We start from the raw sequence: 23,726 nt of genomic DNA on the forward strand, positions 1-23,726 counted from the left end.
GCTATAAATTTAGAATCTTTAATTGACTTAATTAATTAGATTAATTAAGTAAATTATGGATTAGAAATAAAATAATGATATTGATTATTATTTAAAATATAGCATCCGAAAGCTTTAAGATAGAGATAGCCTCTTCCCAATTTCGAGAGACATAGATATGTTGAAATCATTAACTTAATTAATATGATTAATTAAGGAAAGCAATTATTAGTTAAAAATAAAAAGATATTGCTTTGGTTGGTGATTGAAGGAGTAGGCATCCGAAAGTTTTCTCCACACAATATACTTTTGGCTCTTCAAAAATTTCGGTGGTTGCTCTCAAAATCTCTTTTCTTTTGCGAGAAAAATTTGGCTTATAGTATTGAGTCGATTCCTTGTCGTGTTCTATCTCTACGCAAAATATCTTCTAAATTTCTAGTGCAATTTAGAAGAGGAACAAATATTCCAGTCGTGGACCGGATTAGGAGATCGAAGAATGTTCGTAGGGATTTACAACAAGAGCTACGTCCGCTAATACCGGAGTAGTTGGAGCCAAGTGAAATTATTCACCAAAGGTATAATACTAAACTCCCTATGAATGTTTTTGTTAAATCATACGAGCACCCAAAGGACAACATATTTTGATTGTCAAAATAAAATAAAAATTTTTAAACTTCCGCTGCGTTTGGGCGCGTAGAAAACCGAGAACCAAACACCATGTATATCTATATACAAGTAAAAGAGAAAATATTATGGACTCATCATCTCAATACACTGCATCCACCGACTGATCCGAATAGTAGGTTGACAAGTCATAATTGGTGGTCTCCCTCAAATTAAAAATTCGGATCACCCAGAATTTCAATGTTTTAATATTATTATATTCAGATTCTCATAGTATAAGTTGGTGGGTTAATAAAATCTTGGATTCAACACACATGTAACGTTTCAAAAATACCATCCCCACTATCCCATGTTTGATTCAATGTCCAATATAGCGTAGGTTAAGCCTGTCATTTTATTACCTTGAGATGAATGTTTCAAGATTTAGGCATCAAAACTTCTTCAAAAACAATTGATGTAAAAATATTTCGAACTCCGAAAAAGCGAAGAAAGAAATATGACATATATATAATGTTCGGATGGAAATTCAAAAGAACATGATTAAAAAATGTGTCGAATAAAATGATAATTACCTGATTTACTCTTATCTATGAATTTAAAGCATTAAAAGAATTCAAGAAGGATTCAAATTTTGAATCGACATTCGTGGCAAGTTGTGGGAACCCTAGTAAGTATGAAACCAGAATAGAAACATAACGAAACATATATCATACATATAACAGTAAATCAAACGAATTCATAAAATGCACATAAAAAGAATAAAAATAAATCGATAATTAATTCTTATACAATCCCCTGAAACGAAATATGATCACAGACAATTTGCCACACACCAAATCAACAGATACGCAGTAGAAAAGCGAATCAACTAAAAATAGCGCCGGCCTGTAGAAGCACTCCACAATACGTGTAGAAGTTCCGTAAAGGCGTTCACATCCTGAGCGCAGAGCCAAAGACAAACGAAACTACGGCAACGGCGCAACCGGCGGCGATAGAGGGTAATGGGATACCGGCGGATGAATCAGGAGCCGGGGCCGGTGATTCTTGAGCTGCAGAGCTCGCGATCAGAGCGAAGAACGCGACAGACACCATCGTAACGATGAAAATTCTGGACTGTGTCACCGCCATTGCGCTTCCTGCTCCTGCCTGTGTATTAGGTTGGATTATTGGTGAGTGCGCGTTAGAGAGAATGAAGCACAGAATATCTCTGGAAGTAATTGGCGGAGCTGAGAGAGGGATAGGGTCTGGATTTATACTGCTGGGACTCGAGGTGCCACTTGCCAGGTTTCGGGCACAGGGAATGTTTTGCGGGCAGCTGCCCGGATATGTAGACCACCCATTGGGGGAGTGACAGCTGGTTATAGTGGCAAACAACAACGATTCCCCAGGGTGGTTACGACGTCGCATAAAGTGATTCAATGTTGGGGAATGACGTTTTCACACCTCCTCCTCATTAGCTGTTCCTAGCTACGCTGTTGTTCACATGGGTGCACGTTGAGACTCGATCATTCTTTGTTGGCATTAATGGGATAAAAACAACCCTGAAATATTTGTGCCGACGGCTCAAAATGTTCATTTGCTGGAATTGTTTTTGAGAATAACACAAATGAGACGAAGACAATAAATCATTAGATACAATATTAGAAAACTAACGAGGGAAATCATTGTTAGACCATTCAATATTTGCATCTGATCGAAAGACATATCGGGCGAGATGGTGCGGCATTTCATTGTCTGATATCCTCATTTGGTTTCTAGATAACATTTCTGGACCTCTAAAAAGTTCCTGAATTTCCAACAATAAGGTGTCATCAGAACCAAGACCGTCTTCTAGTTCAATGATAGCACGAATCCCATTGAGTGAATCAGAGTAAAAGCACACTCTTGATAGCCCGCGAGCTAGAGGTTCCGTCTTTTTCACTTGATCCAAATTCGAAGTAGTCAAATAAATCGCACCGAGCAAGTCCTATGCGACAGTTCGCCTGAAAAAGTATTGACCGGAATAATCGAACTCATGACCACCGTTGAAATACTCGCTTCTTTCATCAACTTAGATATCTCTTGAGCTTGTTATCTTACATTTTGATTCAATATAAGTATGTTTAAAATTTTCAAGGTTTCCTACAATTTGGACGTGTTTTTTAAGAATGAAATTAATATAGCTGGGAAAAAAACGTTTGTTTTTTGATACTATAGACGGGGATTCTTCTAACCCACTTCTGGTAATGTTTCCTACGTTTAATTGAGGTACGGTAAACTAGTTAATTATTTAGTCCGTTCGAATTATTTTGATTGAGCCCTATTTATTATGGTAAAACAAACGAATGCCGAAGCCATTTTATTTTCGTGATGAGATATATATTAAATTTTGTCATTAATTTGAAACAATTTCTGACACAAAACATATTCAAGTGTGTTCGAATTCCGTACGAATCTTAAATTTATTTGAATCGGTGTCATTAATTTGGTTGAAAGTAACTCAATGGGAACAATTTCTGCTTGAGAATGTGAGATTAGCTCTTTTCATACGTACCTCCTCAAATGAAAAGGTTCAAATTTTGAGCATATAGTTTTCAAACATGTATGTCTACAATTTCTTTGACATACCCACATCTAAGAACAAATATCACCCATTATGTTCAGTCTGACGATTGAACAATCAGACTCATGAAATTAAGCCCGGATTCCTGGCCCGGCTGTTACTCATAAAATTTGATCTACGCTGCGCCACGACCAGACTCAGTTACTCTGAAGTTTCTTCAATTATGTATATAAAATCAAATCATTATTCTGACAGACGTAACAAAGCTACTAGGACGAAGCGGACCAACTGGTGTTTATGCAATTTAAACATGTCAAAGGACATATGTGCAATAAAACGAATATCTATATTTGCAAGATCTTGAGGACAAACTACGATTAGGGCTTCTATATCCTATACAACTAGAAGAAGTTCAAAATGCAGGTGCTGTATAATCCTAACTGCACCGTACCGTTTTCCATGTCAAAATCCCAAGAACTTTGGTGCCAACAGGAATAATGGTTCCAATGCACTTGGTGAGAACTTTCTTGCAAAAAGATGACATACTGAAGAGGAATTATCATTGTATGAGCACTCCATCCCTTCAAGAACCCTCTTCATGAATTCCTCCGTGATATCTGTGCTGCCAAATGTAGCTGGATGGGCCCCACCCCTAGACCAGTCTACCCAAGTGATGCTTCGGTTTGCCAAGAGATTTGGCGCACGAATTGTCAACATGGTCGGAAAATAATGTTCGTCAACGTAGCAGTGTGGTTTGCAGAACTCCGAAAATTTTGGGTAGAATTTTGTGTCCTCGATGACAGAGAGAGCCAGTTTTCGGTTGAGTTCAAACCATTGAGATCCTTTGCGCCATTGGGTAATGTTAACCTCTGGTAACATGTTGTAGTTGTATCGTCCTCTCCCATATGGCCCGGGGTCATCAAATGCACCGATGAAGCTATATTTGGACCTCGTTAAGTAGTTGTAGATTGTTGTGAAATTGTAAAGGGGGATGCAAGATTCAGAGAGCAGGACGAATCGTTCATTGGAAATGTCAAGTAAGGCATTAGCAAGAAGTCTTCTCTCGGCATCACACATACTCATCTTTCCCCATTCTGAGACCTGAAACACAGAGAATTCATGCATCATAAGGAGTTCGATAAGATTAAACCAAAACCAAGTACACATCGTAAGGAGCTCGATAAGATTAAACCAAAACCAAGTACACATCGTGCGTTATTGCCATAATATTAAGGGCTTTCCTTCTTCTCTTTGAAGTTTGGGCAGCGTGCTCAAATAGAAAGCCTTTTACATGTTGTGCCCTATGTTGGTAGCATCAATGCTCAAGTTGTTCGGTATAGACTCTATCGTTATAGATGTGGTACAGCAATCGAGAAATGGGGCTTAATTTGGTATAGATTAAAAGACCAGATTATTCATGATAATTGGTTACAACTTCTGGATTACCGGCAAGCATGTAGTCTTACATTCTATAGAGGATGCCTATGTGCTCCTACAGTCTCTAAAGGCCTGCCTATCAACCTATGTGAAGTAACAAAGAAATATATTCTTCCCAAGGCTCTAACCCAATATTCAAAAGTCATAAAACAGATTGCACAATATTTAATTGAACGCTATGTCTTGACATAATATGTTATTTGGTAGAACATCTGCTGAGAATATTCCATCAACATACTGCATACATGAGCAAGGAGAGATACATATAATCACATGTAACTGGCTGTCTGGGGCCTGCACAGCTTGATTCACCCCAACTATTACCCAAGTAAAAAGGTTTACCATAAAAAGGGGAGATGATACAAAGGAGCCTAAAGATTTATTGAAATCCAATAACATATACATTTACAACTAACAATAGGACACTGAATAAACTACTTCACAAGATTATCACAAAACAAGCTTGTCCGGCTGAGGTTACTCAGGAAATAATGGGTATCCCTATCGTGGACAGAGCAAACATTGGAGACCAGCAGCGAAAAAAAGCCCCACATCGGCAAGGACTTAAGTTAATGGTGTCCTCTAACTACAATAAAATCAGTTATGATGCTAACAAATGAAAGAACATTCAATTCAACATAAAAAAGAAAATGGCACTACACATACCTGACTCGATATTTGCCTCCCATAAAACACGGATGATGAAGGGAAATCAGCCTTAAAAGTCGGTAGGGAATGAATATAGATGGAATACAGCCCCTCATGCCCCTTGAAAAACCTCTCCCAAAGAGGAAATAATGGCAATGGCCCTTTAGTCAAGAACATGAACGCAATCTTTGGAACCCTTTCAAATGGATATTTCTTGACTCGGGGTACCAATGATGCTCTCCAAAACAACTCCTTGTCACTCATTCCGTGCATTGCATCAGAAGGAGGCTTGATCCAATTGTCTAAATTTGTCCCTTCTTCAGTGCAGGGCACCAATCTAGGCCTCGAAATAGCCTCTGTATTATAAGCTCCAAAATATCTAACCATGTAGATACTAACTACAGAGAATGTAAAACACAGAACAAGAGAAGGTACAAGCAATCGAAGCAGTCTGTGTGGCAAAACCCTAGAATGGCCTACCCGGTTCACGACATTAGGATCCTTGCCTTCTTCCATGTATATAATAGCTCTAATCCAACTTAGAGAACAATCTACGCCAAATAAATTCCCCTGAGAATTCCAATCCAAGCTTATCAAAACCCTCCAAAGGAAGAAACTTAACCCAAGAAAATCCAAGCCCAGTTCCTGAATAAGAGGCAATTCACATATACCTAGAATGATTCAATCCGCCTATCTCTGCTCTCCAATGTAAATCAATGGATAGCACCAAGAAAAATCCCACAATTGAGAAACTTTTCACATATAAAAACTAAAACCCATAATTTTTTTGTAACTCCCAGATCAAATAGATCCAAAAAAAATAGAAATTTACCCAATAATATATAAAACCCAAGCGTGATCTTTCCTAGGCAGCAAGGCAGGGGAAGCTATTGGGTACTCAAAGTTGTTACCTTGTAGTGCGAAGAAAAAAATTGCCAACTATTAGAAACCTTTCAACTCATAAAAAGCTATAAAAGCCGTACCATACATTAACTAAAGAAACGAGTGACCCGTCAAGGTCACTACCATAACTTTAAAAAAAGATAAACACGGTAAGACAAAAAGTTCTCGGACATAAAATCACGGAACCAGATTCAAGGCAATCAAAACCCGCAAATCTGCAGTTTTCACTGTAATTGGACAGACCAATAATCTGATTTCCTTGATTCAGTCTCCGTCGCTAAAAACACGCCAAACTAAACGTCCGGATCAAATTGCTGGAGAGAATAAATCAAAGAACCGATTACTAGACAAAAATCTTCGGTGAAGAGTGAGAACAAAATTCGTGACGTGAAAAAATATACGTGCGTGGAGAATCCAGAGGAATTTTGGGAAGATGGCTCTAAAGATTGTGTTTTTCTTAACACACTCGCGTGCTTAAAAAAGGGGATCCGCTGTGGTGCTGGAATTGGGGATATATTTTTAATATCTCACGGTCCTATTTTATAATACAGATCTTTTATTTGGAGTCATCCATTAAAAAACATTATTTTTTATGCTAAGAGTATTACTTTTTATTGCGACTATCGATATGAGTCACCCGTCTCACAGATAAAGATTCGTGAAATCATCTCACGAAAAACCTAGTGTTTCATAGATTACATACTTTGCAAACTATTTATTCTTATATAGGGGAAACAAAAGTATTTAAATGCTATTTTTAGTTAGTTTCTACACACAATGTCAGAATTGTATGTATATAAAAATAAGTAATTTAACTCATTTTCGGACGAACTTAATATAGTTATAGACATTAAAATGATTAGTTTGGTTGACCAGCTCGTCCCACTATGAAAAATATACGTGTTGGGTTACTGTTTTAGTTCTCTGTCTGAAGGCAGGCTGACCCGACAGTTTTTTGTAAAGAAATTTATTATATTGTTTTTATGATTTATGTATGACTGATGAGTTTTGAATGATATATTATTTATAATTTTTATTATATTTGATGAAATCTGAAATATTTATGTTGTTTATAAATTTTATGTGATGGATGAATTTTGAAATATTTATATCATTAATAATGATTTATGTGTATCTATTGATTGATAAATTTTGAAAAAAATGATATTATTTATAATAATTTATGTATGATTTGTTCTACAAAAAAAAATTGGATTTTTTTTGTAATTTTTTTTGCAAGTTGGCCCACCTATTCATCTAATAACACATAGCGGTTGGAACCCTAACCAGCCAAGTTGATGGTTCAAGGCGAGGCAAATCTTCTTTTGATAGTTTTAAGCATGATTTATCTGACTAACATGATTTACTGTTGCATTAACCGAAAGTTTGCTCGAGACACATCGAATGGCAACGGTTGCAGGTTATACCGTCATCTAAAAATAATAATAAATTTGTAAAAATATTTTATTTTGATCAAATACATTGATAGAGTGAATCATGTTGCTAACAATAATGTTTGCATCTAATCAATATGAATAGATACAAAATGGTAATTGTATGGAAAGTATTGGGGTATGATAATTAATAAAATCAAAAATTTCTAGAAATTAGTTAGTAAAAAGATAGATGAAATAATGCATTGATTAACCAAAATATGAATTATTTCACGAGCACAAAGTTCACTTAAATACAATAAAAAAATATTTATATCATGTTCTTACTTTATAATACTCAAGAATATATAAATTTGAGATATTATTTAAGAAATGTCAAATTCAGTTATTAATTATTTTTAATAAAATCATTCTGAAATAATGAAATTTCGTTATTTAATTGGCCGGAAATTTCCTCTTCATTAAGCATGTAAAGAGAAATTTCTTCTCTTATTCTTTTATTTTTAGTTTCATCATATTTTGGGTTTGTTAAGGAATTTATATGTTGACCTTCTAGATAATAATATTAATGATAATGGACATATGATTATGTGGTAGACTATTATTAGGAAAACAATTATAAAATTATTTGAGTAGATCTTTTGTCAGACGATCTCACGAATATTTATCTGTGAGACGGGTCAACCCTACCGATATTCACAATAAAAAAATAATATTTTTTCATGGATGACTCAAATAAAATATATGTCTCACAAAATACGACCCGTGAGATCATTTCACACAAGTTTTTGCCAAATTATTTTTATATTTATTGCTTCATTTTTTTAATTTTTTTTTAGAATTATTGATTAATGTTTTATGAACCTCGAAGTAGAACTTTTCTAGCCGCATTAATGTGGTCGTGGCCGAAGGATGACATGCCAACAACCCCTTCGGACAAGGGTGTCCTACTTCATTTGACTCTGTTTTTATTATTATTAATTTATTTTTTAAAAAATAGATAGAAATTGAGACTATCGAATATATATTTAAGTGTATATATATATATTTGGTTTGCTTTTTTCTTAATCTATATATATTTAAGTGTATCTATATATTTTGTTTGTTTTTTTCTTACAGATTAAGAAAAAAGCATTTAAAATAAACTTAATAATATATATGTATTTATGTGCCACGATTAGATTTTCTATATTCGATCATTAGTACGTGCGTCCAATTAATGTATTCATCCCACTATGTTCATAATGTTACATAAAAATAATACCAAAGCTCTCGATTCGATTCGCAAAATTTTCGAACTCGATATTATTTTCAAAGTGTATCATTGTAGTATCTCATTAATTGATATTACTCCACGTACAAATCCGATGAAACATTCGTTCAAAAATCACATCTAAATTGAATAGAGGAACTTGGGTAGTTCTCTTATGAGACGGTCTCACGAATCTTTATCTGTGAGATGGATCAATCCTACCGATATTCACAATAAAAAGTAATACTCTTAGCATAAAAAGTAATACTTTTTCATGGATGATCCAAATACGAGATCCGTCTCACAAAATACGATCCGTGAGACTGTCTCACGCAAGTTTTTGTCGAGAAACTTTCATGCAGAAAAAGTCAATATAAATATCGGTTTTGATGGTGGAAATATAATATTTTAATTTATCATTGAAAATATTTTCAAATGGAAGTTATAAAATTACGATTGAAGTTTTATTTTTGTAAAATAATGTAAATATTATTATTTTTTATTTGACGCACTTGAACTTTGTTTTACTTAATTTATTAATTTTCCTTAAATTTTATAAATGTTTTTTTTTTCGGGAACTAGAGTCACGTGTTATATTTTCAATAATTAAAATAAAATGAAAATATTTCGTATTCAGAATGATTTTTATAATATTATGGTGGCCCAAGAAGCTCTACAAGGTTTAAACAATTCAAAAGAGGCCCAGACCAATTTAGCAGCATACAATTTTTGAAACCTTGGTCGGTTTGGATTTATTCAGAAAATTATTCTTGAAAGCGAAGTCATTTAATAACAAGTAACTAATTAAGTTTTTTATGAATTGAAAATTATCCACCACAACTAATCGCCTCCAATTTAAGTTACGTGGTTCCAGAGTATATTAAAAATATATATTTCTTCTGACACAAAAACGTGACATTATATCACGTGTCAATTTTATGAAACTGATCCAGACTTTTGAAAAATATTAATTTTTACCAAAAAATATTATATTTCACAGTAAAATATGAACCAATTTAATTTATCCTACGAGAGACTTAATGTAATGTTCTGTTACTCGTACAAATGATTGTTTATGTCGTTTGTTATGTGCTTACCTGATTTATTATGATTTACATGAATGATGTCGCTACTACTCCTTGTATTATGCATATGGACCTATTGAAATCGATTGATATATTGATATTGAGATTGAATATGGTTTCTATATTGTCCACGATATATTGAGAATGAATATACGTATAAATAGTAATAATAAGATGTGTAGATAAAGTAGTGTAATGGAAGTTGATATTGAAATTCAGGAAATGAGATGAAAAATAAGGCAGTTTTTACGTTTTTTCATATAGTTATATGAATATGAATCCCATTGATAGGAGGCCAAGTTCATTAGAAAGCTAAGAAGTAGAGCTACAATTTTATGTTTTGGATTTTGTTCAAATCATTATGGAAGACAAGCCAAAAGTGCCCCAAAATATGTCGTGTATATCGTCTTTCTTGCACTGACACATGTTGGGAGAATGAGCACATCTCTTTACTCGGATATTCAAATAACATGCGACCGCGACAACTTCCACGTCTATGTCCACGACCTCGATCTCGACCAAAACTTTGTCTTTGACTTTCATTTTTGTTTCCATGATTAAATTCATTTGTACTTACAACATTTACTTCTGGAAATGTTGTTGATCCAGTGGGTCGGGACTAGTGAAAATGCTGTTGATCTAGTGGGTCGGGACTGATGATTTATCATTAGCAGCTCGTTGTTCTTTTCCGCCAGAATAAGACATGCGATATGTTTAGAATATCTCGTAAATCCTCACGTTCTATATTGTTGTTGTAGAGTTATATTTGATGCGTGAAAAGTGGAAAATATTTTTCAAGCATTTCCGATTCCGTAATCTCATGTCTACGAAATTTTAATTGCGAGATTATATGATACATCGCCGAGTTGTAATCACTGATTTTCTTAAAATCTTGGAATCTTAACGTATTCCATTCATCACGGGCGATCGGAAGTAAAACTTTCCTTATATATTCAAATATTTCTTTTAATCATTTCCATAAAACCATGTGATCTTTTTCAATGAGATATTCAAATTTTAATCCTTATCAAGATGTCAACGCAAAAATATTATAGCTTTTGCTTTTTCTTGTGATGATGAGATACCATTTTCTTTAATGGTCTCAATTAAACCCAATGATTCAAGATGCATTTCTATATCGAGAGTCCATGGCATATAATCTTTTCCCGTAATGTCAAGCGCAAAAAATTTGAGCTTTGCCAAATTTGACATGGTGGTACTATAAAAATAACAATGCATTTTATTAGTTAAGTTCTAAATCTATTAATACGACAATAAAAATTAAAAAAAATTGTGAGGTCGATATTCTTCGATAAATACAAGACTAGTTAGTATAATAACTAAAATAATTATACAAAATAAAATTGAAAGAACCATCTTCTTCTTCTTTGAAAATTTTGATGAACAAATTTTTTAGGAAGGAAGAGTAAGTTTGGAGTGATTGAATGTGTTAATAAAATCATATTTATAGGGTAAAAACTAGCAGTTTATGACCGTTACAAAATCTTAAAAAAATAAATGTATGTATATGTAAATTTTATGGCAATAATATGATGTATAAAATGTTAATCATGTTTAAATAATTATGTATATCATATCACAATATTATAACGAAGTGTCAAAGACTCCTTTTATATAATATTGTGACATTATACAAATATATATATATATATATATATATATAATTATATGACACAATAAAAATATATAAACAGTGAAATAATCACATCACATTATTATAATGAGGTGTCATAGACTCCTTTTATATAATAACATGATATTATTCAAATATATATACACAATAAATAAACAGTAACACAATAAAATTATATAAACAATGTAATAATATAATAACATCACGTTATTATAATGAGATGTCATAAACTACTTTTTATATAATAACATGATATTATATATTAAATATATACATAATAAAAATAAATAAACTGTAAAATAAATATTCTTAATTTTGAATATTACTATCTTTTTCTTGTGTTTTGGAGCTTGGAAAAATATTCGAGTATCATACTGATAACGTGTTAAAATGTACGATAAAAAGTAAAAATCTCAAACTCACAAAATATATTAAACTACACACTTTATAAATTTTTGTCTACTCAATTGTATTTTTCTTCACAAACTGAGAGATCTATTTATAGAATTTCTTTAGAAATAATTCAAAAATAAATACATCATTGTATACATTATCACACACTAATTTTTAACATTTATAACTTTTATTTTTATTACTCAAATCTCTTATTTTTAGTAATATGTAAATATCCTAATAACTAATAATTACTTCTATCGATTTTGATTGATACGATTCTATATATCTTTAGGAGCTTCTAGGTTTGATCTATCCAAATCTTGGGACCACAATTTCCTGAACTTTTGCTCCTTACCCATTTCACACACTCGACATTTATCTCTTCCCAAGGGCGAAAGAATCCGTGCCCACCCTCTTTCCCCCAATTCTCGAATCCATTTTAATCTCCCTTTTTATAACTTCTGGATTGGATTTCTTTCTGTTGGTGAAAGGTATCTGTTTTATCAGGTTTTCTTCTCGTCGATGGTAGAAATTGTTCGTCACATGTGCTTGTTTCCGTGTTGCTAGGAAAACTACTGATTTTTTGTTTCTTTTTGCAAGAAAAAGAGAATAAATTTTTTTGGTGGATATGTTATTTTTATGTGCTATTGGGTTGTCCGCTTTTCGTCATTTGTGATCAGGGGAAGCACTATTTGGGTGCTTAACTAGTGGATTGGTTCCGGATTAGGTTTGACCTAGTTAGATTTGCATTTACCTGGGTAGATTGTCTCTTTGATTATTGGAAAGAAGATGTAATCTTGGTATTCATGACTTTTGGTTCTTTTAATGTATGTGAAACAGTTAATATCTAGCTGGTATCCGGAAATTCGAGTGTATTCAGTTCTTTAGAAGTGTTGTATTGTGAACATTGAAGATGAAAAGAGGCAAAGACGAGGACAAGACGATGGGGCCAATGTTTCCAAGGCTTCATGTTAATGAGATTGAGAAGCGAGGGCCAAGAGCACCACCTAGAAACAAGATGGCCCTTTACGAGCAGCTGAGCATCCCTTCACAAAGATTTACTGGGACGGTGGATTTGGTGCCATCTTCGAGCCAGGTGAATTGGAAACTTCTTCATTTGTTTGTATTGCACTTCGTAAAATTTTATATTGTAATTCTTGCATATTTGCATTTAGCTCTCCTGTAGAATTTCTGATCAGTTGGTGGTGAATAGTTTTTAGTCTTGCTAGTGATTGATTAATCTTGGTCATAGTTACTAGAGACACGAGGCATTTCTGGTGTGCACATAGGAGAATCGAGCTTAAGTCAAAGATAAAAGATGTGGCCTGCATCTTTTCAGATTGAGGTGCCATAGGGATAATATATCCTCACTCTGAAAATCATTACATCGCATTCAAATATTTTATTTTAACTCACACGAAAACATAGCAAATATTCATTAGTTTATAAGCAAACAAAGATCACCCTTACCTTGCATTTCTCCCGGATTTACCATACCTACATTTAAGGCACGCCTAAAGAGGGGCTCGAGCCTTTAAAGCGTACCGAAGCTCGTGTTTAACTGTGAATGCACGCGCGTGATTCAAGTCCTGAACCTTGACTTGCATCCCGGCTTGAGGGTTGAGTCTCACTGCACCTCGAGCCTGGACACGTCTTGTAAGATTGTATTAACTGTGGCATTGGTTCTGTTTTGAACAATCGGAAAGTATTTTATGTTTATCGTGTTTCTTTTCTTGACCATTCTCTAACCATGGATGTTCAGTTCAAGGAATGTAAGATACACTCGAAAATTGAAACTTGGATTGTGCTTTTGTTCTTAATAAAGGGCTACTCACTAAGATTTATGTGAATGTCATTTTTGCAACTTAATTTTTGTTCATGCCATTTTGTTTTTGCAGGGTGGTGGAAATGAAAAGGGTATTTTTGTTTCTCGGCAGCTGCTGCCAAGGCATCAATCTGAGAAACAGTACAAGCAATTTTCCGATTCCAGTAATCCATTGACACTAGTTGATCAAAGAAAGGAATCGGATGATGATGACTTTAGAGTTCCCATTTTCATACACTCCAAATCAAGTGTAGAACATGGTAAATCTACAAATGTTTTTATTGCGGAAAAACCACCCCCCTCCAACATTTCTCACCTCAATCCCTTGTTCAAGTTTCGAAAAGACAGCATTCAAAACGAAGAGAAATTGAAAGAGCTGGTGGCTGACCCGGATAAAGCTATCTCAAATTCTTCATCTCTATGTCAAGAAACAATAGTTAACTCGCTAGATGGTATTGAAAGATCGAAGAGTGATGGTAGTGTGCAATTAGAGGTCTGCCACGAGTTTCAACCTGTTGGCGATATGCATGATTCTGAAGTATGTGGCGAGCATATATCCACCATGGATAAAAGAATTTCTTCTGTTATGGCTAGAGATCTTACTTATGGATCAGAACCTAATATAGATCAGCCAAGGGTTAACACCATGTCTGAAACTTACATTACTGATACTATAGCCGGACTGGAGATAACACCGGATGATGTCGTTGGCGTAATTGGTCAGAAACGGTTTTGGAAAGCCAGGCGGGCAATTGTCAAGTAAGTTATTATACATTTTGGATGAGATTTTCACATTTTACCGAAATGGATGCTACTTTTCTTACTTCACTGGAATTCTAGTTGGCAGTGACGCCTATATATATATGGAGAAAATTCATAAAATGAAAAGGCAAAAAGATGTTCTGCAAAGTGTGTATATACACACCAATAGGTGAGTGTCACCTCATTGGTGGACACAGAATGTACAATTTTGATATGCTTCACTACATCTAATAGTTAAGTGTCACCAAGGCAATAGTTGAACAACATATCAAAACTCTCTCTATATGTGTGTGTGGAGAAATTCATAAAATGAAAAGGCAAAACGATACTCTTCAAAGTTTCCATTTTGATTTCCTTCATTGCAAGGACTACATTATGCTAATGGGCTCAATGCTTTATTATTTTTTCTGCGAAGCCTAACCAAATTTCCGCTCTTTGGTTATGTTACTGCAGTCAACAAAGGGTGTTTGCTGATCAAGTATTTGAGTTGCATAGATTAATGAAGGTTAGAGTTGTCAACTGGGTTCAAGATTAATATTATAAATTTGTGATTCTTGTGATTTAATTTGGTTTAATGATAATGATAAAGCCGCACGTATTAACTTTTTATCAGGTCCAGAAATCTATTGCCACATTGCCGCATTTTTTGCTCGAGGATGTTGTTGTCCGTATAAGCAAACCTGTGAAGGCTTTGACAGAAAAAAAAGTTCCCTTGGATTGTCCCAACAAAGCTCTTCCCAGTGTTTCCAATCCAAAAGGTGACTCGAAAAAGCCTGTCACTGAAGAAGGTTCAGCTGAAAATTCTATTGCGAAATCGTATTTATCTTCTGTTCAAAACAATGTATTGCCTCCAAACTACAGAATTACTTGCAATCAAGCTACACCATGGTCTTTTAATCAACCACATGGCCCACAATGGTTGGTTCCTGTTATGTCCCCTTCCGAAGGACTAGTATACAAACCGTATCCTGGCCCTGGCTATGTGGGTCCAGCGATTCCTAGCAATAATTTCATGACTCAAGCATATGGAGTTCCTGCTATACATGCACAGTACCAATTACCGTCTTTTCCATCCCCCGGTTCTCACCCCTACTTTCCAGCTTTCGGGATGCCTGTCATGAGTACAACTTCTTTATCCAGTTCTTCCGTTGAGCAAGTGAATCAGCCGTCTATACCAGGGCAATTCCAGTTAGCCAATCTGTCCAGCAACAGGAACAATTCTGTGCCGGCCAGGGAAAACTTGCAGTTACCCGAGGACATTGAAGTACAAGGTAGCACAGCAAGTAGTCCAACTGAAAGAGTGAAGAGTAGTGGGTCAGGCGGTGTCTTGGATAAAAGAAGCGCGCTTCGACTTTTTCCCACGTCTCCAACCGAACCTGAATGCCCCCCCAGTCTCCCTCGGGTGATTAAGGTTGTTCCTCACAAGGCAGGATCCGCGACTGAATCTGTTGCTAGAATTTTTCGGTCCATTCAGGAAGAGAGAAAACACCATGATTCATTATAGGCCTTGTCATTTCCTGCCCTATTCACACCATCTTGGTGTTTGGAATTAGAGTTTTTCAGTTGTTCTGCCTGTTATTTTATTAACTGAACTTTATCTTATGAAGATGAATCTCTATAGATGTAATGGATGAATTATGACTGAAGAAGTTTTCTGTAATCTATATGTTGTTACATTAGATAACTGAAGGTGAGGTATTATTATTGTAATCCATCTTGTAATTTTTGTTGTGGCTGGCCTTTTTTCCTCAGTTCTTTTGTGTTCTCCAGTTTTCGTTGTGATCTATATTTTCTAATTATGATTTAGGTTACTTCTCGTGTGTTTCGTTCAGTTTTTCCTTGTAGCAAAGGCACACAATTTTAGTAAGAAGTCTAGTTAAAACAAAATTATAAAATACCTTTCTTACATCTTACCAATAGCTCGTGCAGCTCGTTAGTAACTTCACATCAAATATGTATTACTCGAACATATTTTTCGGTGTCAATCAACTCTTTTAATGTGTTCATCCTTTTAAAATGTAAATGGTTAACTATTTGATTGATATATCCGGACTTCTAAATGGGTCGATGTATCTCTAATAAAATGAATTCATACATTGATGTTAAGAAATAAATATTTGACATACGATTGCTTGATTTATTAAACTTTAGCTAAGACCAACCAATTTTCTCCGGATTGACTGAATATATTAATTCGAGTATAACAAAAGGCTAGAAAATTTGATAGCCACGTAGGAACTATGCTTGTCGTATTATCAAAATTTATAATTTGTGGTAACATTATAATTTAAATATTTTTAATCATACAACATATCAAGCGTTATGTATCAGTCACCGTTTGATTAGTGACAATTATTGCAACATAACAATAACTTTCTCAATAACTACAATCCTCACCCTCTATAGTAATTCTAACATTGAATCTGATATTAATCGAGTGTGTGTCGTTTTATCAAAAAATATTTTTTGTGATAATAGTATAACTCAAATAGTTTAAATTGTAATCAAATCAAGCGTCATGTATTGATCATTATCTTAACAGAGATAGTTATTGCACATCAAATAATATATATTATCGATTTTGCTAATAACAATACACAAAAACTTTGATGAGATCGTCTCACGAAATAATTTTGTGAGACGGATTTCTGATTTGAGTATTGAAAAAAAACATTATTTTTATGTCATGAATATAATATTTTATTGTAGATATGACTCGTATCGATTCGTTTCATGATTATAGATATACCGATTCACAAAATACCTACTCGTAACAATGTATATGATTCAATTGAATACTTAAATAAATGTAGGATTAAAATTTTAAACTCTCCATAACTAAAGGATAGAATTTTGCCAAAATGTTATTATTACTTGATTTTTTGAAATTGGTATCATAATTTTAAATATGTAATCCATAATCCGAGTGAAACTAAATTTCGACGATCTAAAAACTAAGACGAAAAAATTACGGCTATCTAAAAAGCCATCCCGGTGTAGCAACTTTACACCGAATAGCATAAATTGGACGAAAAGAAACCACAGATGAAAGCAGCTTTCTTGTCTATATAAATTGATATTGACGTCCAAAGAAATTTCAAAAGTTTCTGACATGTCGTCCCCTCGTGAGACTCACATTCCTGTGCCTCAGGACCCTGGTAATTTCCGTGTAGCGCCCTTCTCATTTGTTTGGGCTGTCTCAATTTTGATTGCCTTTAATTCGATTTCCATTTGGTGCTGGGCAAGTTTCCAAGAATCAAGAAATAGACTCGCTGGTTAAATTTCTTTGGCATTTGCTTTGATATTAAAGGATTCTTTGTAGTTTAATTATTTCTTGGAATTATTTACTGCCCACGAATGTTGTGGTTACGGTTAATTTGTTGTTTTGATTAATGTTTCTTAATTTTTGGGTCTTTTGTTGGGGCTTTGGTGGATGAAAAGAGAGAAAACTGTGATGATATAATCCTAGGGGTATAGTTTCAATTTTGTTTCCTTCCTTTTCCTTTGGTTGGTCCATAAATTGCTAAAAAATCCTATTAATTACATTTTTGTTACTGCAGTTTTATTGTGAATGTGAGGTGATTTGTACTTTGGAAAAGATAGTGGATAGGAAGCGGTTTCGTATATTTATGGGAAACTACTATAAGCATGTCTGTTTGGCGGGTTATGTGTTAAATAAACAAATGGCATGACAGCATATTGAAGTTGATAGATTCTCGATCTTACAAAAAATAGTTGATAGATCTTTGGAATATTTTTGCTGTTTTTTACTGGTGGAGGAGGTGCAACAATTGGGATGGAAACCCATGAATTCTCCCAATTAAAGAGAGACAATAGAATTTCAACCAGATGGCTTGTGGTTGATTCTTGGATGATTTCCACTCGACGAAAGCAAAACTGTGTGCATTGGTCTTTAAGTTTAAGTTAGCTGATGGTTAATGAGGTACAAAGTTGGATAGGTCATCTGTTTGTTTAAAAGTTTCGTACATGGGGGCAAGGGGAAGTCTGATTTCAATTTCTTGGTGTGTCGATGTATTTGCTTTGTTGGTTCGAAGCTTAAAATCATTATTTTTTGAGGTCATTCAGAGAGATCATGATCACATTTAATCTTAAATATGTACATACAAATGAGAAGCATGCTCTTAAATATGTACTTACAAATGAGAAGCAACTTAACTGCGTGAAACACGTTCACATAGTTTAGAAGTATAGTTGGCAAGCTTGTAGGAATAGGAATGTCGCCGTTCATGATGTTACAATTGAGATCTTACATGATTTTGTGACAAATTGTCATCTCTTAAAAGCTAGAAATTCTTGCGTTCACCTGAGTGAAAAATACCTACATTTTTCATTTTAAAGGTCTCTTGTGTATGACTTTTGCAGGTGACATGCCCATCAAGAATGAATCTGACTTGTCTACTCTTTCTATCTATGTGGTCACCTGTGCATCTCAACTTCCTGCAGAATTTTTGCAGCCTTCAAGTGAGAGGCAACTGGTCATAGGCTTTGATTGTGAGGGGGTTGATCTTTGTCGAAATGGGACTCTTTGTATTATGCAGGTATTTCACTTTTCATCCCCACATTATGTTATATTTTGCAAGAATACTAGATTTTCTGAATATCAAGGGATGGTTTCAACTGTTCGATTAACAAAGATCTCATGTTCAGTTTTGTGTACACCCATTGGGTTTTACACACTGGCATAGTATTAATATTGGAAGGAGGGCAGTTGTTTTATTCAACAAGAAGCTTCTGTGAGATTTTTTTTTATAAAAAACGATATTTTATTAATAATATAATAAGAGTTAATTACAATTAGTCGACTACTGGTCCACTTTCAAAAGAAACTACATAATATCAATGCTCTATCAATGATACGCAGCCCAGTCTCTCAATATATCTGATATTGATACGTTCTTAAAGTCATCATGAGTGTCAATCTACATAGCAACTTTGATCTTGATTTTACCCCAGCATTCGTCAATGGAGTCTTCCGTATCTTCAAAAAATTTTCGATTTCTTTTTAACCACACTGGCCAACATATTCCTTGAAGGGTTGGCCATAATACACACAAATCACCCCATTTGTTTTGTTCCCTTAATGATTTTCATTCCCATAACATGACAAGGAATTTTCATGGAGTGTTTTTCAATGACTGATTTCTGTGCTTAAAGAAGGGTGTGTCACACTTGGCTATAGACCGTAGCTACTTAGTTGCTTGATTATTATGGCTTTCTTTCTAAGTAGGAAAAGAGTACAGTTTAAATCTATTTCTTTTTGCACAAATTTGCAATCTCTATGGGACACCGCATTCATTTTGACGTAACACACTATGTCTAAATTCATTGATTAACTAATGTGTTTAAGTGCTTTCAACTCATGATCGTTATATTTTGTAGCTTGCATTTTCAGATGCTATATATTTGGTTGATGCCATTGAGGGTGGAGATACACTTGTGAAAGCCTGTAAGCCTGCACTTGAGTCCAGTTATGTCACCAAAGTTATTCATGATTGCAAACGAGACAGCGAGGTCTCTTGTTGACAGCCATCTCCACTTCATGCTTAATATTTGTGAAAAACTTCAATGATTGATTTTTCTGGTTGCTTTGTATGTCACAGGCACTGTTCTTTCAGTTTGGCATTCGGCTAAATAATGTTGTTGATACCCAGGTTTGTATTTTCTTTAATTCTTCTGTTTTGGAGACAATCAACTAAAGTTGTGTGTCGCCTTTGATGTGAGTTTTATTATTGTACCACTTAAGCATTGTTAAGATTGGTACTTTGACCTAACTCAACTCCGAAAGCTAGCTCAAGGGAGATGATTATCTAAATTCATATATACAACTCTCAAGAACTTAATATAACTGATGTGAGACATTTAACACACTCCTCACGTCCAGAAATAAACATCTGGAGCGTGAAATATACAAGATATTAGTAGTTGGCCAGTAGGACAGTCCAACACATAACGGTGGGCTTTGGCTATGACGCATGTTAATATTGAAACTTGGACATACCTCAACTCTAAAAGTTAGCTTAAGGGAAGATTGTCCAAGTTCATATATACAATTTTCGAAGACTTAATACAGCCGATATGAAACATTTAACAAGCATATTTACATTTTTCTGGAGCAGATTGCTTATTCTTTGATTAAGGAGCAAGAAGGGGACAAAAGAGTCTCAGATGACTACATATCATTTGTTGGCCTCCTTGCTGACCCTAGTTATTGTGGTAATTAGTCTGTTTTGCATTTCAATCGTGCCTTGTTATGATTTTGGATCGTGTGGTTGTGGATCACCTGTGCTGAAATTTGTTTAAGCATTTTGTTGGTGAAAATGGGTTTTGGATTCTTATCCCTGGAATGGTTACGTATCTCATTGTCACTTGATTGGCATATCATCTCATTTGCAATTTATCAACTTTCTTCATTGATGATTCTGTATGCATGTTCGACTCTGAAGTTGACATTATTTATTAATGTCAAATTTGTTTAGCAATTTCTTATTCTTCGGCTTAAATAATCAATTATACTGGACATGACAAGAAGGGAAACAAATATTATGAAAAACCGATAAGCTTCCTGATGCAACTTCATACTTTGCCTCATTTACACAACAATCCAAGCATGCTAGACTTTCTCCGTTGCTGAAACTTTATCCAACAAATTATTACACTTGTCAACAATACTTCTGCATTATATGTTTAGCTTTGCATGCTGTATTCTGGCTGCTGTTTTGTGTTTCACAAAAGACATTGTTACTAGTTTGTTTCTGTATGAGAGGGCCTTCAATTTACATTGTTTTGTTAAAGTCATGCTTCTTTGTGCTAGGATATCCTTTCACTCTAAAGAATTTGTGACAGGGATATCCTATGATGAGAAGGAAGAGGTTCGCGTTCTTTTAAGGCAGGTTAGTCTTGGTTTCTCCTCGAGCTTTTTGGATCAGGTTTTATTAAAAATATGTTAACATTTAGGTGTGTAACGTAGATAAAGCGACTTAAAATTTCAACCACCCGCAAATTACATGAATTTTTTAGGTACTCAATTTTTTTTGCTCCAGGATCCCAACTTTTGGACATACAGACCATTTTCTAAACAAATGGTCCGTGCTGCTGCAGATGATGTCCGCTTTCTTTTACTCATCTATCATAAGATGTTGGAGAAATTGAATCAGAGATCTCTGTGGTATCTTGCGGTCCGTGGTGCACTTTATTGCAGATGTTTCTGCATTAGTGATGATAATTATGCTGACTGGCCAGCTCTGCCTCCACTTCCAGGTATTATTCTCTTGTATCCTGTTTTATTCAAGCTTCTATAAATATGTTCACGCTCATGAACAGTATTGTCTCAAACTGTAAGTAACCTGTTAAAACTGGTGTTGCGTATCATCTAGATTCTAACTTTAGGTGTTGTTATTTCTTTTCATCGTTTCAGATAATCTTATTGCTGATAGGCATGCTCCAGAGCAAGAAATCCTCTCAGTTCTTGATGTTCCCCCTGGGAAAATGGGGTGTGTTATTGGGAGACGAGGAGTTAATATCTTGTCAATAAAGGAATCATGCAAGTATGTCTTATTGCCTTGTACCATGAGTTTTGGTCGGCATTTTGTTGTTTGCACACTAGCCAATTTAATTTATAAAAATTCCTGACCTACTTGAGCCATAGTTATCTATATGCATGATAGGTAAGATGTCGGTTTTGTTTAATTTTATCATATTGGCAAACGGCAAACCCTTTGGGTTTTTTCTTCTTGTGAATTTTGGGCATGCTTTCAACTTGGTCTAACAAATATGGAATTATTATATTTGCAGCGCTGAAATATTTCTTGGAGGTGATAAAGGTCCTCCGGACAAGGTTAGTCCATCATTTGAGTCTGGTGAATAATGTCACTTACCGGCATAGAAAACTATCGCCTCCCATTATTATGTCTGAGTTTATAATCTTTGTCTCAAAGTTTGAAATGGTATTTTCCTTTGTAACTAAGATAGTCTACAGTAGAAATACAATGTTCATTTAAATGTGCAGGTTTTCATAATTGGGCCAGTAAAGCAGGTTAGGAAAGCGCTAGCCATGATAAGGGGAAGAATGCTGGATATATACTAGAAAGCTGCAATTTGTCAAGATACTTTGCGACGGCACCAGGAAGATGGATCAGTGGGCATGTACTCAAGTCACATACACCCTTATACATAAATAAAAAGTAGTTGTTAAGCTTGAGGCTTATGAAAACTGGGGCAAAACTGAGGTTATATTTTCAACATAAACTGAGGGAGATTTTATATAAATTATCTGAACTAGATGTGGTGAATGTGGAATCCCTTCGAGGGACGAAACTAATTGTCCTTGCTTGTTATTCGATTCTCCAGTAAATCGGTTCTGGTGTATGGCGCCTTGAGTATTTGCCTAATACGTTTTGAACTTCATGGAATGCATAATGGTATATACTATGATGCAAATGTAAATTATGCAGAATTCGTGTATTATAGACATAATCAGCGAACAATATGTTGATATTTTGTGCGTTTGACAAGTTTTGTGAATCATAGAGACGATGTTATGCAGAAAAATTTCTTGATAAATGCGATATACATGTCTCGTAAAATGCTAAAAACGTACAAGTCAGGAGACAGCTTATTTTTATAATTGATTTAAAGAAATCTATGTACATAAAAGGTCATAATCATATTAATATAATTTTTATATATTTATTTCGTTACGATTTTGATCACGTTGTCAAAATTTCAGTTTTAATCTACTAATTTTTTACATTAATTATTTTTTGACATATAGGCATAGTTTGGTACACATGATAAGATAAACATGTGATATATAATATAAGGATAAATAAGATGTAAGATATTATATTTAATGTTTGGTATGATTTTAATAAGAGTGATTAAATTTATATATTATATTGTAATGAAAAAATTAACCTTATCATAATAAATTTTATAATTTCAAAGTTGTTGCTTGAGTTCATATTTTTTATCTGTTCATGCGCCGATAGTGCTTACATGATTTATTTATTTTTTATCTAATTTTATATATTATATAATATGATAATTGAGCCATTGATTTTGTGAGTCAAGTCAAATATCAATTTTTAAGGTTAATCGAGTTATACTAATAATTTTATTAATATTTATAAAAATTATTTATATAATTATCTCGAATTCATTTATATAATTATCATATTTTATAATATATAAAATAAATAAAAATAT

The 23,726-nt window shown here is 34.1% G+C and overlaps 3 protein-coding genes and 1 long non-coding RNA gene across 5 annotated transcripts; 3 read left to right on the forward strand and 1 right to left on the reverse strand.

Moving 5' to 3' along the window:
- The first annotated feature begins 909 nt into the window (after positions 1 to 909).
- On the forward strand, positions 910 to 1,574 carry LOC142556615 (uncharacterized). The gene is made up of 2 exons (XR_012822661.1): positions 910 to 978; positions 1,257 to 1,574. It is a non-coding gene; the product is annotated as an uncharacterized LOC142556615 (long non-coding RNA).
- A 1,772-nt stretch (positions 1,575 to 3,346) lies between these two features.
- LOC142555470 (glycosyltransferase BC10-like) lies at positions 3,347 to 6,644 on the reverse strand. The gene is made up of 2 exons (XM_075666349.1): positions 5,249 to 6,644; positions 3,347 to 4,246 (listed from the first exon to the last, which is right to left on the reverse strand). The coding sequence occupies exons 1-2, from the start codon at positions 5,744 to 5,746 to the stop codon at positions 3,608 to 3,610; spliced, it is 1,137 nt and encodes a 378-aa protein (XP_075522464.1). The 5' UTR covers positions 5,747 to 6,644; the 3' UTR covers positions 3,347 to 3,607.
- Positions 6,645 to 12,216: 5,572 nt separating this feature from the next.
- On the forward strand, positions 12,217 to 16,231 carry LOC142555471 (ELF3-like protein 2). Of its 2 annotated transcripts, none has more exons than XM_075666350.1 (5): positions 12,217 to 12,405; positions 12,755 to 13,010; positions 13,813 to 14,498; positions 14,955 to 15,006; positions 15,115 to 16,231. In XM_075666350.1, exons 2-5 carry the CDS (start codon positions 12,828 to 12,830, stop codon positions 16,003 to 16,005), a joined length of 1,812 nt encoding a protein of 603 aa, XP_075522465.1. In that variant the 5' UTR covers positions 12,217 to 12,405; positions 12,755 to 12,827; the 3' UTR covers positions 16,006 to 16,231. The 2 variants fall into 2 exon arrangements, with proteins under 2 accessions (XP_075522465.1, XP_075522466.1); XM_075666351.1 differs by having other exon boundaries at positions 12,225 to 12,405; positions 12,828 to 13,010.
- Positions 16,232 to 17,443: 1,212 nt separating this feature from the next.
- Positions 17,444 to 23,015, forward strand: LOC142555472 (uncharacterized). The gene is made up of 10 exons (XM_075666352.1): positions 17,444 to 17,659; positions 18,885 to 19,060; positions 19,902 to 20,033; positions 20,123 to 20,173; positions 20,639 to 20,735; positions 21,366 to 21,412; positions 21,563 to 21,779; positions 21,937 to 22,066; positions 22,314 to 22,356; positions 22,528 to 23,015. The coding sequence occupies exons 1-10, from the start codon at positions 17,614 to 17,616 to the stop codon at positions 22,603 to 22,605; spliced, it is 1,017 nt and encodes a 338-aa protein (XP_075522467.1). The 5' UTR covers positions 17,444 to 17,613; the 3' UTR covers positions 22,606 to 23,015.
- Positions 23,016 to 23,726: the final 711 nt, after the last annotated feature.

Source organism: Primulina tabacum, chromosome 9 (genome assembly GCF_025594145.1).
Source record: "Primulina tabacum isolate GXHZ01 chromosome 9, ASM2559414v2, whole genome shotgun sequence".
NCBI lineage: Eukaryota > Viridiplantae > Streptophyta > Magnoliopsida > Lamiales > Gesneriaceae > Primulina > Primulina tabacum.

What these genes read in the sequence shown, in the direction of transcription:
- LOC142555470 (XM_075666349.1), bottom strand. Translation starts at nt 5,746, where the DNA reads ATGGAAGAAGGCAAGGATCCTAATGTCGTGAACCGGGTAGGCCATTCT. An exon ending in GGAGGCAAATATCGAGTCAG is followed by an intron (nt 4,247 to 5,248) that starts GTATGTGTAGTG and finishes TCTGTGTTTCAG; the next exon opens with GTCTCAGAATGGGGAAAGAT.
- LOC142555471 (XM_075666350.1), top strand. Translation starts at nt 12,828, where the DNA reads ATGAAAAGAGGCAAAGACGAGGACAAGACGATGGGGCCAATGTTTCCA. An exon ending in TGGTGCCATCTTCGAGCCAG is followed by an intron (nt 13,011 to 13,812) that starts GTGAATTGGAAA and finishes TTGTTTTTGCAG; the next exon opens with GGTGGTGGAAATGAAAAGGG. An exon ending in GCCAGGCGGGCAATTGTCAA is followed by an intron (nt 14,499 to 14,954) that starts GTAAGTTATTAT and finishes ATGTTACTGCAG; the next exon opens with TCAACAAAGGGTGTTTGCTG.
- LOC142555472 (XM_075666352.1), top strand. Translation starts at nt 17,614, where the DNA reads ATGTCGTCCCCTCGTGAGACTCACATTCCTGTGCCTCAGGACCCTG. An exon ending in GGACTCTTTGTATTATGCAG is followed by an intron (nt 19,061 to 19,901) that starts GTATTTCACTTT and finishes TATATTTTGTAG; the next exon opens with CTTGCATTTTCAGATGCTAT. An exon ending in TTCGCGTTCTTTTAAGGCAG is followed by an intron (nt 21,413 to 21,562) that starts GTTAGTCTTGGT and finishes TTTTTGCTCCAG; the next exon opens with GATCCCAACTTTTGGACATA.